The following is a 15,407-nucleotide window of genomic DNA, read 5'->3' as shown; positions in this document are numbered from 1 at the left end:
TTTTTATTAAAAGAAAAGTTTGCCATCAACCCTATTCACCCCCCCTCTAGGGTTGATTATCTGGGTAACAGAATCCTTTACCCTAGGGCTAACCCCTAAGATAGACTTCAGATCAGTGCAACAACAACACACAACAGCAACGGCTTAAGAGAGACTAATTCAGCACAACAACTCTAAAATATAACTCTCTAAGCACTAAGGAATTCAATACCAAATTCTTGCAGTTCTCAAGCCTAGGGACCTCTATTTATAGGCTACAGGCTCAAATAAGCGTCTGGCTTGAAAAACCTAGGTGCCGTCTGGACGGTAGACATAAGGCGTCTGGACGGACAACTGTGCGATCAGCTTTCCAAAATTTTGCTGAAATTCTTTCCTGATATTAGCCGCGTCTGGACGGTGTTGCCCTGTCATCCAGACGGTCACACTTCAGCTGCACGTAATTTCCATATCAAGGCTTCGTGCGTCCGGACCATAGGAATGGTCGTCCGGACAGTTGATCTGATGTACGCAATTTCCATATATGTAACTCGCGTGTTCAGACCATGAAGACTGGCGTCCGGACGTCTGAATTTTGAATACCCTACTTGCCTTATGGATGAGAGTGTCTGGACGGGAATCCATATCGTCTGGACGGTTGCAGCGATCTTCACATATCTGTGTTTTGGAAAGAAATCCCATAGCTAGTCGAACACTGAATGTCTTCCGGACATGCTGCTGAAATGTCCGGACGAATGCAAGCTGGAGTAGTTCGAAGCTTCTCAACACAGAGGAAGGTCCTGAAGGAAAGTTCTCGTCGTCCGGACTAATGATGCTTTGGACAGTTGGGCATTCGGATGGTATATCGCGTCGTCCGGACAACTGCAAGGGATTCGATTTCTCTGACTTGTAGACTATGCAAAATCTTCTAGAAGACCTCTGAATAACATAATCCCTGTTTAAATGCATCATTACAAAGAAGTGATTTGTCCAACAGAATGTAGCCAATCACAAACTAACAGGTACGAAAGCGCCTTGTCATCATATCTGAAAAATACAAACACCATGTAGATCAACATAGGCGTTATGTGGAGTTCAAGCCCGAAGATCTTGTCCTCATATGGATTAGGCCTGAGTGTTTTCCTAAGGGAGTGTTCTAAAAACTTCACCATCGATTAACGGGTCCTTTTAAAATATTATAGAAACTAGGTTCTAATGCATACTACGTCGAACATTCTCCTACACTCCACCTTAGTCCTGTGTTCAATGTGAGGATCTAATTCCGTATGAGGGCCATATTGAGAAGTATGTTCTAGAGTATAGGGGTGTACAAGTGGATAGTTATTAATCACCTAATAACTACATAACTTGTTTTGTTGTCGGTTGATAAAAAATAGAATAACCGGATATGGCGAGGCGGTTAGTGGTTTAGGGGTAGACGAAGGTGGTTAATAACCGCTAACCGCCTACCCTTATATATAATAATAATAATAATAATAATAATAATATACAAAACAACGTCGTTTTGATGCGTTTGATATGGGGTTTTCATTTTGAATTTAACGAAATTGATATTTATTCATCAAAATAATAATAATAATAATAATAATATTTGTTAGTTTTTGTGTTGGCTGCATTCTGTTGGACAAAATCACTTCTATGTGATGTCGCTGCTTTCACAGAGATGCCGTATATTTCAGAGTCTTCAGATATTCAGAGTTTATTTCTCTGATGTGAAAAGAGCCTTATTATGACAAGCTGCAACTGTCATAAGCATCAAGAAGGCTATTTCAGTATTCAAGGAAGATTCTGTACAAATTCCAACTCAGAGAAGTCAGATCCCATGTTTCCGTCCGGACGACCCAATCTAAGAGTTCGAACGCTCATCAGTCAACAACTTACGTCCGGACGAGATGGCAAAACCGTTCGGACGCCCATCAGCGTCTAGAAACTTTGAATTATTCAAGGTTGCATCCATTCGGAAGTAATGGCAAATCGTCCGGCCGCTATTTAGAGTTTGAGAAGATTCTAGCATTCCAGTGCATCCGTCTGGACGACGTGTTATACCGTCTGGACACTCAATTGTCCAAGCATCATCCGTCCAAATGATGAGAACTTTCTATCTGGACCTTCCCCTGTGTCGAGAAGCTTCAAACTACTCCAACTTGCTTCCATCCGGACGTCTCAGTAGCACATCTGGATGTCGCCCAGTGTTTGATCAGCAATGGATTTCTTTCCAAAAACACAGATATGGGAAGACAGCTGCAACCGTTTGGATGATGTGTATTCTCGTCCAGACGCACTCATTCATAAGGCAAGTTGTGCATTCAAAATCAAGACGTCTAAACGTTAGTCTTCATGGTCCGGACGCTCAAGCTTCATATATGAAAATTGCGTGCATCAAATCAACCGTCTGGACGACAGATGTTATGGTCTGGACATGCCAAGCCTTGATATGGAAATTGCGTGCAACTAAAGTGCAACTGTTCGGACGCTAAGGCAACACCGTCCGGAAGCGGCTCAATTTAGGAAAGAATTTATGCAAAATTTGGAAAGCCGATTGCACAATTGTCCGTCCAGACGCCTTATGTCTGTCATCTGGACGACGCCTAGGTATTTCAAGTTAGACACTCATTTGAACCTGTAGCCTATAAATAGAGGCCCCTAGCCTTGAGAATTGTAAGAATCGGTTGTGAATTCCGTAGTGCTTAGAGAGTTATATTTTAGAGTTTCTATGCTGATCTGCTCACTCTCAAGCCGTTTCCAAGTGTTGTTACTATGCTGAAACTGAAGTCTATCTTAGGGGTTGGCCCCAAGATAAAAGATTCCATTGAAGACCCCTTCAAGTAGGTGACTTGATTGGGAGGTGTTCGTGTTGGGTTACACGTTAAAGTTCAAGGTACGACCACTGCATAAGGGTATGTGAGTGCTATTGCTTTGTAACTAGCTTTGTCTTCTTAATAGTGGATATCCTGGGTTTGGTTGCCCCGGAGTGGTTTTTCTCTTAATTGAGTTTTCACTTCCTCAACAAAATATCGATCTCTTTATTTTCCGCATTGTGATATTTTGTTACGCACTATTGCACATACTTGTTAAAAAGGCCCAAAACCATCTAAAATAGGCCTTACAAAGAGTCTCAATGAAGGTAAGAAAAAAGTAAAAATAGGCCCAAAAGACACATTTTATAAAAAACAGTTATGTGGTGCAGTTATGATTTTCAATAACTGCTAACTAGCGGTTATTTAAAACTGTTAACCGCTTACGGCCGAACGGTTGCGGTAATGAAAATTCAATAACTGCCTAAGGCAGTTGCAGTTGGCGGTTAGAGGTAATAACCGCTAACCGCAACCGCTTGTATTCCTCTATTGTAGTTTACTCTTATAAATATACCCACTCATGTTAAGCCTATGGAAGGAATTGAGGTTGTTCTTGATGATCAATTGGTTTGTACTAGGCTGGGAGGCTGCCAAATGTTTTTGGTTAAATGGTGTAATACGCTGCTGTATGATTGTTGCTAGTTACAAATTGAGGAAGTTCAAAGGTTAAATCCTCATTTATGTGATCTTTATAAGTCTCGCCACTTGCCCGAGGCGGGTTCTTTTTTTCTTTTCTTGAGGGGGCAATATAACGAAGTACAAAGTCTTTTATATACAACCATGTTTAGTTATCTTTTATTATATTGCCATTTATTTTCCAAGAAGTCACAATTCGTACAAGTTTTGGAGATCAAGTCACACGACATGTCCATCTGTTGGGAAAAATTAATTTACACGAGAATTCAATTTGCCAATGGGTTGTATTCCATAAGATCCTCTCATCAAGATAGAGTTTCTTTTGTGATAGCTTTTAGTAGTTCTAGGCTTGTATAGATTTGATTTGATTTATCGTTTATGTTATCCTCTAGGTAGTTGCCATTTTTCCTAATTCCACTAGAATAAGTAGATAGCCTATATCTAAAACTCTGTTCTGTTGGGCAATTTATTCAACGAAAGTAATTTTTTTTATACTATTGCGTGAGTGAGATACTTTTGCTGGAGTAAGATTGTTACGAGGTTAAAGGTCGGGCGATGATTTATTCCCAAGACTCACCATTGAGTTTCTTAGGTCGCTCCTCTTAGAGTAAAACTCTCCGAATGTCTCATCATCAAACATCTTAATCTCTTCAAATCTAGATATCAATATTTGAAGTTTGGCAAATTTAACAAGTTTTGTGCCTTCATATGTGAAAAATAAAAAATAAAAAATTGACTTCTAAATAAAGCAAGTGTGTGTGTGCACAATGTGTTAACAAAATAACAATGCTGAAAATAAATAACACAAGAATTTTTGTTAATGAAGTGGAAACTCAAGATGAAAAAAACCATTCCGGGGCAGCCAAACCCAAGATATCCACTATTCAGAAGACAAGACTAGATACAAAGTAGTAACACTCACATACCCATGATGCAGTGGTCGTACCTTACTCTCTAATGTGTAACCCAACACGAAAGCCTCCTAACCAAGTCTCCTATCTGAAGGGGTCTTCAATGGAATCCTTTATCTTAGGGCCAACCCCTAAGATAGACTTCAGTTTAAGTGCAGCAACAGCACACACAGCAACGACACACATAGCAACGGCTTTAGAGAGATCAACTTAGCTCAATAACCTCACAAAATAACTCTCTAGGCACTAGTGGAATTCAATACCGAATTCTTGTTGTTCTCAAGCCTAGGGACATCTATTTATAGGCTAACAGTTCAAATGAGCGTCTGGCTTGATAAAATTGGGCGCTGTCTTGATGGTGGTCATAGGCCGTCCGAACGGACAACTGTGCGACCAAAATTCTGAAAATTTCGCTGAAGATCTTTCCTGTTTGAGAGCCGCGTCTGGACGATGGTGCCCTGTCGTCCGGACATTCGCACATCAGCTGCAAGTAATTTCCATATAAAGGCTTCACGCGTCTGGACCAAGGGAACGGTCGTCAGGACGGCTGATCTGATGCACACAATTTACATATCTGATGCACGCGTGTCCGAACTATGCTGACTGACGTCCGGACATCTGGATTTGAATTGCGATACTTACATTATGGATGAGCGCGTCCGGACGGGAATCCATGTCGTCCGGACGGTTGCAGCAATCTTCCCATATCTGTGTTTGGCAAGAAATCCTGAAGCTTGATCGAACACTGAGGATCTTCCGGACGAATGCAAGCTGGAGCAGTTCGATGCTTCTCGACATAGAGGAAGGTCCGGATGGGAATCCACGTCGTCCGGACAGATGATGCTTTAGTTGATGTGCGTTCGGACGGTTTGACACGTCGTCCAGACGGCTGGTGCAATGGACAGCTGAGCGTCAGGACGGGATAACATGTCGTCCGGACGGCTGGCAGGGAACCGGATTTTTCTGTCTTGCAAACTGTGCAAAATCTTTTGGAACACTTCTGAATATCGGAATCCCTGATAAAAAGCATCTTTACAAAGAAGTGATTTTGTCCAACAAAATGTGGCCAATTACAAACTAACAATATGTTGTTTCTAAGATTTGCCATCCTTCTTGAGCAGTTCCATAGTTTGAAATTTTTGTAAATTCAGACGGTGAAAGTGCTTGACATAGAGCATGGAGGGCTTTGTAATTGGAAAGTCGTGCGTTCTTTTCATTTACAAGCTCAATATTTGTATATGCTGGCTCAGTCCAACCAGTTTCAACAGTTTTTCAACAATCAATAGATTTTTAAAAAGAAACGCATACGAGCTTTCCAATAGCCATAGTTTGTACCATAAAAGGCAAGAACGGTCATAAGATTTTGAGACATAATAAAAAAAAATATAAGTCAAAAGGATAATACTTAAGAAATAAATCTAAACAGAGTGTACCAAGCTCTGATACTAACTGAAAATTAAAGTGACTTCTAATTTAACGTGTGTGTGTGCAACGTATAACAAAATATCAAAATGCGAAATTTAAAAGAGACAGATATTTTGTTAACGAAGTGGAAACTCAATTAAGAGAAAAGCCACTCCAGGGCAGCCAAACCCAGGATTTCACTATTCAGAAGACAAAGCTAGTTACAAAACAGTAGCACTCATAATCTCACATACCCCTAATGCAGTGGTCGTACCTTGAACTCTAACACATAACCCAATGTCAACGCCTCCCAACCAAGTCCCCTACTTGAAGGGGTCTTCAATGAAATCCTTTACCTTAGGGCTCCTTCCTAAGATAGACTTCACACAAACACAGCAACGACACTTTGGCAACTGCTTGAGAGCAAACGGATCAGCACAATAACTCCTAAAATATACTCTCTAAGCACTAGGGAATTCCATACCGAATTCTTACAAATTACATGCCTAGAGGCCTCTATATATAGGCTATAGAAGACCTAAATCGAGTCTAAATCGTTTTTCTCTAGGCGGCGTCCAGACGGTAGTTGAGGGCGTCCGAACTGCCAACTGTGCAATCGGTTTTCCAAATTCACTGATAGTCTTTCTTGAATAGGGCCACCTCCGGACGGTGTTGCCCTAGTGTCCGGAAGGTTGCACTTCTGCTACACGTAATTTCCATAATAAGGACTGAGCCTCCAGACAGTGTAGACTGACGTCCGGACAGTTGTAAATCTTCTGTACTTCTTGCCTTATCAAAGGATAGCATCCGGACGGAATAACCAAGTCGCTCGGACGGTTGCAGCTATCTTCCTATATCTGTGTTTGGAAAGGAAATCATTTTACTTGTCGAACATTGAAAAACGTCTAGACGTCTTGCTGAGACGTTCGAACGGATGCAACCTGGAACAATTCAAAACTTCTGGACATAAATGGGAGTCCGAACTGAAAAATCTTGTCGTTTGGACAGATGTTGCTTGACTGATGAGCGTCCGGACGGAATACCACGTCGTCTGAACGGATGCAAAGGTCTTGAACTTCACTTTCTTGAATTTTGGACAAAGTCTTCTTGAAGCACATAACTGAAGTGTAGACTCTGAATATAACAGTATCCCTGAATAATAAGCAACATTACATAGAAGTGATTTTGTCTAATAGAATGTAGTCAATCACAAACTAACAAAGATCTTAAATGAGATGAGATAAAATATTAAATTGAAATATTAAGAAGAAAAGGTAGGGCTTCGATATCCCCCGCCAATCATACTCAATTAAGATTCACAATACGCATAATACTACAATCATAATATGATGCTTAATGTTTATCAGCCATTAGGGAATGGTATCTTCTCTAAAGCTATTGATTTCTCTAAGCAACGAGTTAGACATGGTATCTACTCTAACTATTTTCTTCCTTGAAGGATTTAGCATAATATCTATTAAGTTGTTTATCAGAAAAGCATAAAACTATGGAAATTGGTAACCACACTTAGGTTGGAACATGATATCTATTCCAGTTGTCTTCATGTTGATTAATCCAAGAACCTATGACGATGTCTTTTGTTACTCTATTATGCGCAAGACTCGGTCATCTAAATTGACATAAATAACAAATTCATACCACAAAAATATGTTGGCCTAACATAAACATGCGACGAATTCAAGAAAGTAGAATTAATCAAGTTAAGCATCAATATATGAATTGTAACAAGGCAAATTGGAAAACTTAAAGACACATGATTAGGGCTTCAATCCAGCCCTAACTAAAGTATTAGTTATACATAATTTGGATGGAAATCATCCTCATAAGAAATAATAAAGGAAAAGAAAAACTAGAGAAAAACTTATTCTTGAAATAGCCTTTGATTCTTCCCCAAAGCTTGTGTGTTTTTTCTTTAATGGTTAGAGGCCTATTTATAGCGATTAAAGGAAATCTAGAAAAGTCCTAGGAATCATAGAAAAATTGTAAATAGGCCTCCCAGTTTGATTAGAATAAGAACAATTCTTTTCCTTTTCTGAAATTCTAATCCAAGTTGAAAAAGGACTCCATCCATGTACAATACGCTCGCATGCGCTCGAGCCTAAGGGAAATGCGCTCGAACTTGGGTGATGATGCGTTCGAGCACATGTATGCTCGCGCCTAAGTGATGAGGCGCTTGAGTGTAAGTGCGTTTGAGCCTTTGTTTTGTGTGCTCAATCCCAGGGTCTTCAGCATACTTCCAAAGTGTCTTTTGAGTCCAATTTTCTCTAAAATTCTTGCATCTATCTTATAAAGCCCTGAAACATGACAACAAAACAAAATTAAACAAATAACAATGCTAAGAAATTAACATATGCGAGTTAAGGGGCTAGAATGTGCAACATTCGACGCTTAACACACCCCCAAACTTACATATTGCTAGTCCATTAGTTATACAAAATAGAAAATAAACTGAAAAGCAACAAAATAAATCCTTCTTTCGTGGGATGTACGATTGCATTTAGCGTATGCAACAAGCCTTTTAAACACCTAGGACTCCCTAGTAGACGAGTGAAGTCTCGTGAGGATTTGTCATGAATGATACCTACAAACATTATACAAATCATGTTATCCAAAAGAGTGAAATATCACCAAAATTATGATTTTCATTCATTAGCAAGCTTAAAAGGATAAACTACATATTCAAAATGAAATGGAATTCCAAAGTCTAACCCCTTACAAATGACAGGTTGAGACATCACAAGTTTAATTAAATGCAATGAAAAATTGAAATTGACTTCTAAGTATGTGTGTGCACAAAGTGTTAACAAAATAATAATAGTGCGGGAATTAAATAACACAAGAATTTTTTGTTAACGAAGTGGAAAACTCAGTATGAGAAAAACCACTCCGGGACAGCCAAATCCAGGATATCCACTATTCAGAAGACAAGACTAGTTACAAAGTAGTAGCACTCACATACCCCTGATGTAGTGGTCGTACCTTGCTCTCTAACGTGTAACCCAACACGAACGCCTCCCAACCACGTCTCCTACCTGAAGGGGTCTTAAATGGAATCCTTTACCTTAGGACCAACCCCTAAGATAGACTTCAGATTAAGCACAGCAACAACACACACATCAACGGCTTCAGAGAGATAAACTCAGCTCAATAATCTCACAATATAGCTCTCTAAGCACTAATGGAATTCAATACTGAATTCTTGATGTTCTCAAGCCTAAGGACCTCTATTTATAGGTTGACGGTTCAAATGAGCGTCTGGCTTAATAAAAACTAGGTTCCATCCGGACGGACAACTGTGCGATCGATTTCCCAAGAATTTCGCTGAAATTCTTTCCTGTTTTTGAGCCGCGTCTGGACGGTTGTACTTCTGCTGCAAGTAATTTCCATATAAAGGCTTCGTACGTCTGGACCAGGGGATGATCGTCCGGACGGTTGATTTGATGCATGCAATTTCCATATCTGATGCACGCGATTCCGGACCATGCTGATTGGCATCCGGAGGTCTGGCTTTTGAATGCGATACTTGCCTTATGGATGAGCGCGTCCGGACGGGAATCCACGTCGTCCAGACGGTTGCAGCGATCTTCCCATAACTGTGTTTTGGAAAGAAATCCTGAAGCTTGTCGAGCACTGAGTGTCGTCCGGATGTGCTGTTGAAACGTCTGGACGGATGCAAGCTAAAGTAGTTCGAAACTTCTCGACACAGGGGAAGGTCCGGACGGAAATTTCTTATCGTCCGGACGGATCATGCTTTAGACAGATGGGCGTCCGGACGGTATGACACGTCGTCCGGACGGCTGATAGGGAACTGAATTTTCTGACTTGCAAACTGTGCAGAATCTTCTGGAAGCACTTCTGAATAGCGGAATCCCTGTTAAAAAGCATATTTACAAAGAAGTGATTTTGTTCAACAAAATGTGGTCAATTACAAACTAACATGTAAAGTGAACTAGCACATAATCATGAGGCTTCAAATTATTTTCAATGTCTAGTAACTCAATACCTTAAAGTTCACTGGGGTTCTCATCATAATGAATAACCATGGCCTACTAGTAAGAGCTTTATTCTTTTCATTTTTTTTTTTTTTTTTCAGGTTGTGCAATGTTTAGTTCCCTTAAGCTTTCTAATTGACCCATGTAGCGAGTAATAGGCCAATGCTCCAAACTAGATGGCTTTAGGGCACTAGGTGTAAAAACACCCCTAAGAACTTACTAACTCGAGTAAAAAAGGTTACAGAACTAAACTAGCCATAACTTTTAACCGATCCAAACTTCTTACCTTTTGACGTGAACATCCCGTGTTTAATGAGGCAAGTAGTCCAGTTACTAAGTGAAAATTTCAAAAATAAAATTTATTTTATTTATTTATTTATTTTATATATATATATATATGCCAAAATATCCATCAAGCAAGTCACCCAGCATAACCCAAGACATCAAAACAAACACAATCAGGTTCATATGTCAATCCTCACAAACTATGTGCTAATGTGCTCGTAATAGTTTAAATTGAAACAAATGAATCTTTAGATGCCAAAAGTAAGCAGTAGGACTTTAGAATCTTTTTTAAATGATCATGTGTTCAACATTCTAAGCTCACCAATGAAATTCAAATCACAATTTTAGATCAACTAAAGTCTTAAAAATAACATGAATATGCAATTTCAAAAATATTGGATAAAGTGTGTGTGTGTGTTTCCCATACTCTCAAACTTGAATTAGACATTGTCCTCAATGTGTAGAGAAAATGGAGATCATACCAGGGAGATGAGAAAACTGGTTGGACTAGGTATGGCCCGTAGCATACCCCCAAACTTGAATGCAAACACACTTTTCCTGAAAAACAAAACTACAAAGAGAAGGAAAAAAATTGTGACAAGATGGCTTGCCTCTCATGAGCGCTAAGCTTAACGTCTTTAGCTAGACAAACAAAATAGAAAATAAAACAAAAAAAAAATAAAAATAAACAAAAATCGTAAAGGATATAGCAGTTTCAGTGCAGGATGTGGCCTCAGTACCACTGATCTGGACAGATGCACTCGAGCCTAGATTGAATTGCCCTCGAGCGTAGGACATGCAGTGTTTTGGACAGAATGTAATTTCACATCGTCGTCCCTAGGCCCAAAGTTCAATTACCTGAAAAACTTCCTCCACAGCATTTTGAAGCATACGGATATTAAAGCAATCAAGATTATCTTGGGGTGGTTTTAATGCATCAAAAACTTTGAACTCTATTTTCTCCCCGTTCACCTTCATACTCACAATACCCTTTTTCACACAAATTTTAGTATCTGCAGTTCTCATAAAGGATCTTCCCAAAATAATAGGTAAATGCAATGACATAGGGGATTCTTCTATAGCTAGCAAAATAAAATCAACAGGTAAAATAAATTGATATATCTTTATCAGGACATCCTCCAAGATACCTCTCGGTATTTTAATGATTTTTTCTACCAATTGTAAGATGATTGAGGTTGGTTGGAGCTTCCCCAAACCCAATTTTTCATACATAGTGTATGGCAGCAAATTGATACTTGCTCCCAAATCTAGCAATGCACGATCAAAAAGTTGGTCACCAATCCTGCAAGGAATAGCAAAACTACCTGGATCTTTTAGCTTTGGTGGCAACTTTCTCAATAGCACTGCACTTACCTTTTCTGTTAAAACAACTTTTTCATAGTCTTGAAACTTCCTTTTATGAGTGCAACAATCCTTGAAAAATTTAGCGTAAGAAGGAATTTACTGAATTGCATCTAATAAAGAAATGTTTACTTTAACTTTTCTCAAAGTCACAAAAATATCCAGAAGTTGTTTTTCTTTCTTTGTCTTTACTAACCTCTGAGGGAAAGGTGGTGCATTCACCTTCTCCTTTTCACTTACCTTGGAAGTAGTGGCTTCAACTGGAGATGCTGGTACTGTCTCATCAATTCCCACCTTGTTACCCATTCTTCCCACTTCTGAGGGTTGTTACAGCCATGAGTTGCTCATAACCTCTTGGATTGGGTATTGTTTGGGATGGAAATTCTCCCTTCTTTCTCTTGCTTAGTTCTTTGGCCAGTTGCCCCACTTGTTCTTCCAGTCTTTGAATAGCTTAACTAGTAGTGGCCTCCAATCTTTGAATAGTTTGACTGGTATGAGCATTGGTATGTTGTTACGTAGTCAAAAATTGGAGTATAGTGGAGCTTGATAGTTATTTCCTTGCTGGAAAATTTTTTTGCTGCCCTTGTGGATTCTGCACATTCTGATTGTTACTCCATGAAAGATTGTGATGGTTTCGCCACACTGCATTGTAAGTACTAGAGTATGGATTGTTTCTTGGAGGATAGTTATTCTGACCCACATAATTTGCTTGCTCCTGATCTGTAAATGAAGACATGGGGCAAGTCTCAGTGGTAAGGTCGGAATGGAAACATATGGCACATACCTCAACTTGTGCAATCTGTTGAATGAGAGAGATGTTATGAGTAGTCATGGCTTTCACTAGCATGTCCAGCTTTCTCTCCATGGTAGCCATATGAGTTTGAACTCCGCCATTTATATTCACTTCATATATGCCCTTTCCTTTGAGTCCTTTCCTCTCTTGGGATGAGAATTGTTAGGAGTTCTTGGTTAAAGTCTCAAAGGCTTCTATGGCCTCCTCGCTATTTTTCTCCATTAGCACGCCTCCACAAGCTGAATCTACAAGACTTTTGTTAGAATCATTTAAACCTTCATAAAAAGCTTATACTTGATCGTCTTGAGATAGGTTATGATGTGAGACTTTGAGAAGTAGCTCATTGAAGTGCTCCCACCCCTTAAAGAATAGGTCTCCATCTTTTTGTTGGAAGGTTTGAATTTCCCTCATTAATTGCCAAGTACTTTGGGTTGGGAAGAACTTTTTCAATAACTTTATGGCTAACTCCTTCCAATAGTGAATAGACCCTGCAACTAAAGAATTCAACCATAACGTAGCATTATCTTTTAAGGAAAAAGGGAAGAGAATTAACCTGATTCCTTTCATGTTTAAGCCATGGATGTTTTGTGTTTTGCAAAGATCAAAGAAGTCCCAAATATGTAGATAAGGATCCTGTGTAGGTGTGCCTCTATAGTGTGGATCCATATTGAGTAGATGAGGAGACAAATTAAAATTGCTTTACACATTTGGCTGGAAAGCAATGCAAGATGGTTGATTTAGATTCTGTGGTATGAAGGAACTCTTCATCGGCTTTCGCTCGGGCAGATTCTCTATATGTGCTTCTGCTATCTTTTCCTCAATTTCGATCCTATGTAGGTGTGCCTATGGATTGTATGGAATGAGGTTGAAATTTTGAGATCGACAACCGTGCATAAGCAGAAAATACTGTAGCAGTGGACAACAACTTTAGTGCTACTGTTTGGAAGATATGTGCTCGATCCCGATTACTACTACGCTCGATCTCAGTTGCACTCGAGAGTATATGGCTTGTGCGCTCAAACACAAGACCAGATTCTAAATTCTGCAGAAAAGAAAACTCAGAAACAGATAAGAAGTTTTTTTTTTTTTTTTTTTTTAATGAACATAAATAGAAATAACTAAAATAAAAGGAAAAACTTTAAGAACACAATTTAACACAATCCCCAACAATGGCACAAAAAACTTATTGTGCAAATATCTACCTAAATAAATAGGTAAATAATTGTATGTTTTACTCGCAAGTGCACAAGATCAAAACAATAGTATAGAAGACAAATACAAGATTATTTCCATGAGGATTGGTATAAACTATGCTTAAAGAGATTTTCCTAAATAAAGATCTTGGATGAAATGAGATAAAACATTAAATTGAAATATTAAGAAGAAAAAGTAGGGCTTCGATATCCATCGCTAATCATACTCATTAAGATTCACAATACGCACAATACTATAATCATAACATGATGCTTAATGTTTACCAGCTACAAGGGAATGATATCTTCTCCTAAAGTATTGATTTCCCTAAGCAATGAGTTAGGCATGGTATCTACTCTAACTCTTTTTTTTTTTCTTGAAGGATTTAGCATGGTATTTACTAAGTTATTTTTCAAGAAAGCATAAAACTATAGAAATCAGTAAACACACCTAGGCCAGAACATGGTATCTATTCCAGTTGTCTTCATGTTGATTAATGCAAGAACCTGTAACGGGGTTCTTTCGTTACTCTATTATGCCCAGGACTCGGTCATCCAAATTGGCCTAAATAACAAATCCATACTACAAGAATATGCTGGCCTAACATAAACATGCGAGGGAATTCAAGAAACTAGAATTAATCAAGTTAAGCATCAATATATGAATTGTAACAAGGCAAATTGAAAAACTTAAAGAGACATGACACATAATTTGGATGGAAATCATCCTCATAAGCAAATAATAAAGGAAAATAAAAACTAGAGAAAACCTCATTTTTGAAGTAACATTTGATTCTTCCCCAAAGCTTGTGTGTTTTTTTTTCAATGGTTAGAGGCATATTTATAAGGATTAGAGCAACTCTAGAAGCCATAGGAATCCTAGAAAAATTGTAAATAGGTCTCTTAGTCCGAGTAGAATAAGAACAATTCTTTTCATTATTTGAAATTCCAATCCAAGTTGAAAAAGGACTCATGCCGTGTACAATACGCTTGCATGCGCTCAAGCCCAAGGGAAGTGTGCTTGAGCTTAGGTGATGATTCGGTCAAGCGTAGGTGCATTCACGCCTAAGTGGTGAGGCGGTCAAGCATAAGTGCGCTTGAGCTCTTGTTCTGGTGTGCTCGATCCCAGGGTCTTCAGCATACTTCCAAAGTATCTTTTAAGTCAAATTTCCACTATAATTCTTGCATCTATCTTATAAAGTATTGAAACATGAAAACAAACACAAAATTAAATAAATAAGAACGCTAATGAATTAACATATGCGAGTTAAAGAGCTAGTATGTGCAACATTCGGCGCTTAACATAACTCCTTGTCCACTGGCAAGCCAATTCCCATGCCGATGCAACTTGGGAGGTATTGTTTGATTTCCAGCTTTGTTATCCAAATTTTGCCCTTGAGGGCAAGGGCAATCCTAAGAGGGAAGGAGTGTTACAGGTCTACACTCCTATGAGCGAAGGACTTCTTAAAGAAGTAGAATTTGGAGTGTCTGAAGGATACGTGGCTGAAGTAACTGAAGCTAACGTGGCTTAAGGAAGTTCCCTGGAGTCATAATTGAAGACACAAGTGGACCCGTGATTGAAGATCCAAGTGGTGGCTGAAGTTTAGATAAGAGTTAAGGAGAAGTCAATGCTCCTAAAGCATGAATTTGAGTAGGAATAGAAAGCTAGCTCTTAAAGCAAGTCTCTAATGGATAAATAAGGAACTTCATGTTCCAATAGGATTATAAGAGACTTATGTCTCACGTAGGAATCTAAGTAAGGTGTTCTAATTGTCTTTCAATTCTGTTTTGTACTCCGTCTATATAAGGAGGAGACTTACTATCAATTCATTAAGAAGATTATTAGCATATAACTCTTGAGTTGATTTGGGAGACTGTGATACCTCGAATATCCCACTTATTTGTCATCATAGGTAAACTCAGGAAACTAGATCCCGTAGCCTTGTTTGTTTCTAAAC

The 15,407-nt window shown here is 38.9% G+C and overlaps 1 protein-coding gene across 1 annotated transcript; it reads right to left on the bottom strand.

Moving 5' to 3' along the window:
* Window positions 1-8,103: 8,103 nt before the first annotated feature.
* Window positions 8,104-11,769, bottom strand: LOC133860342 (uncharacterized). Its single transcript, XM_062295968.1, has 4 exons — window positions 11,660-11,769; window positions 11,358-11,515; window positions 10,960-11,183; window positions 8,104-8,118 (listed from the first exon to the last, which is right to left on the bottom strand). The coding sequence occupies exons 1-4, from the start codon at window positions 11,767-11,769 to the stop codon at window positions 8,104-8,106; spliced, it is 507 nt and encodes a 168-aa protein (XP_062151952.1).
* Window positions 11,770-15,407: the final 3,638 nt, after the last annotated feature.

The sequence above is a fragment of the Alnus glutinosa genome, chromosome 2 (genome assembly GCF_958979055.1).
Source record: "Alnus glutinosa chromosome 2, dhAlnGlut1.1, whole genome shotgun sequence".
Classification (NCBI taxonomy): domain Eukaryota; kingdom Viridiplantae; phylum Streptophyta; class Magnoliopsida; order Fagales; family Betulaceae; genus Alnus; species Alnus glutinosa.
Note: the sequence above shows the minus strand (reverse complement) of the source record. Positions and strands in the feature narration are given on the sequence as shown.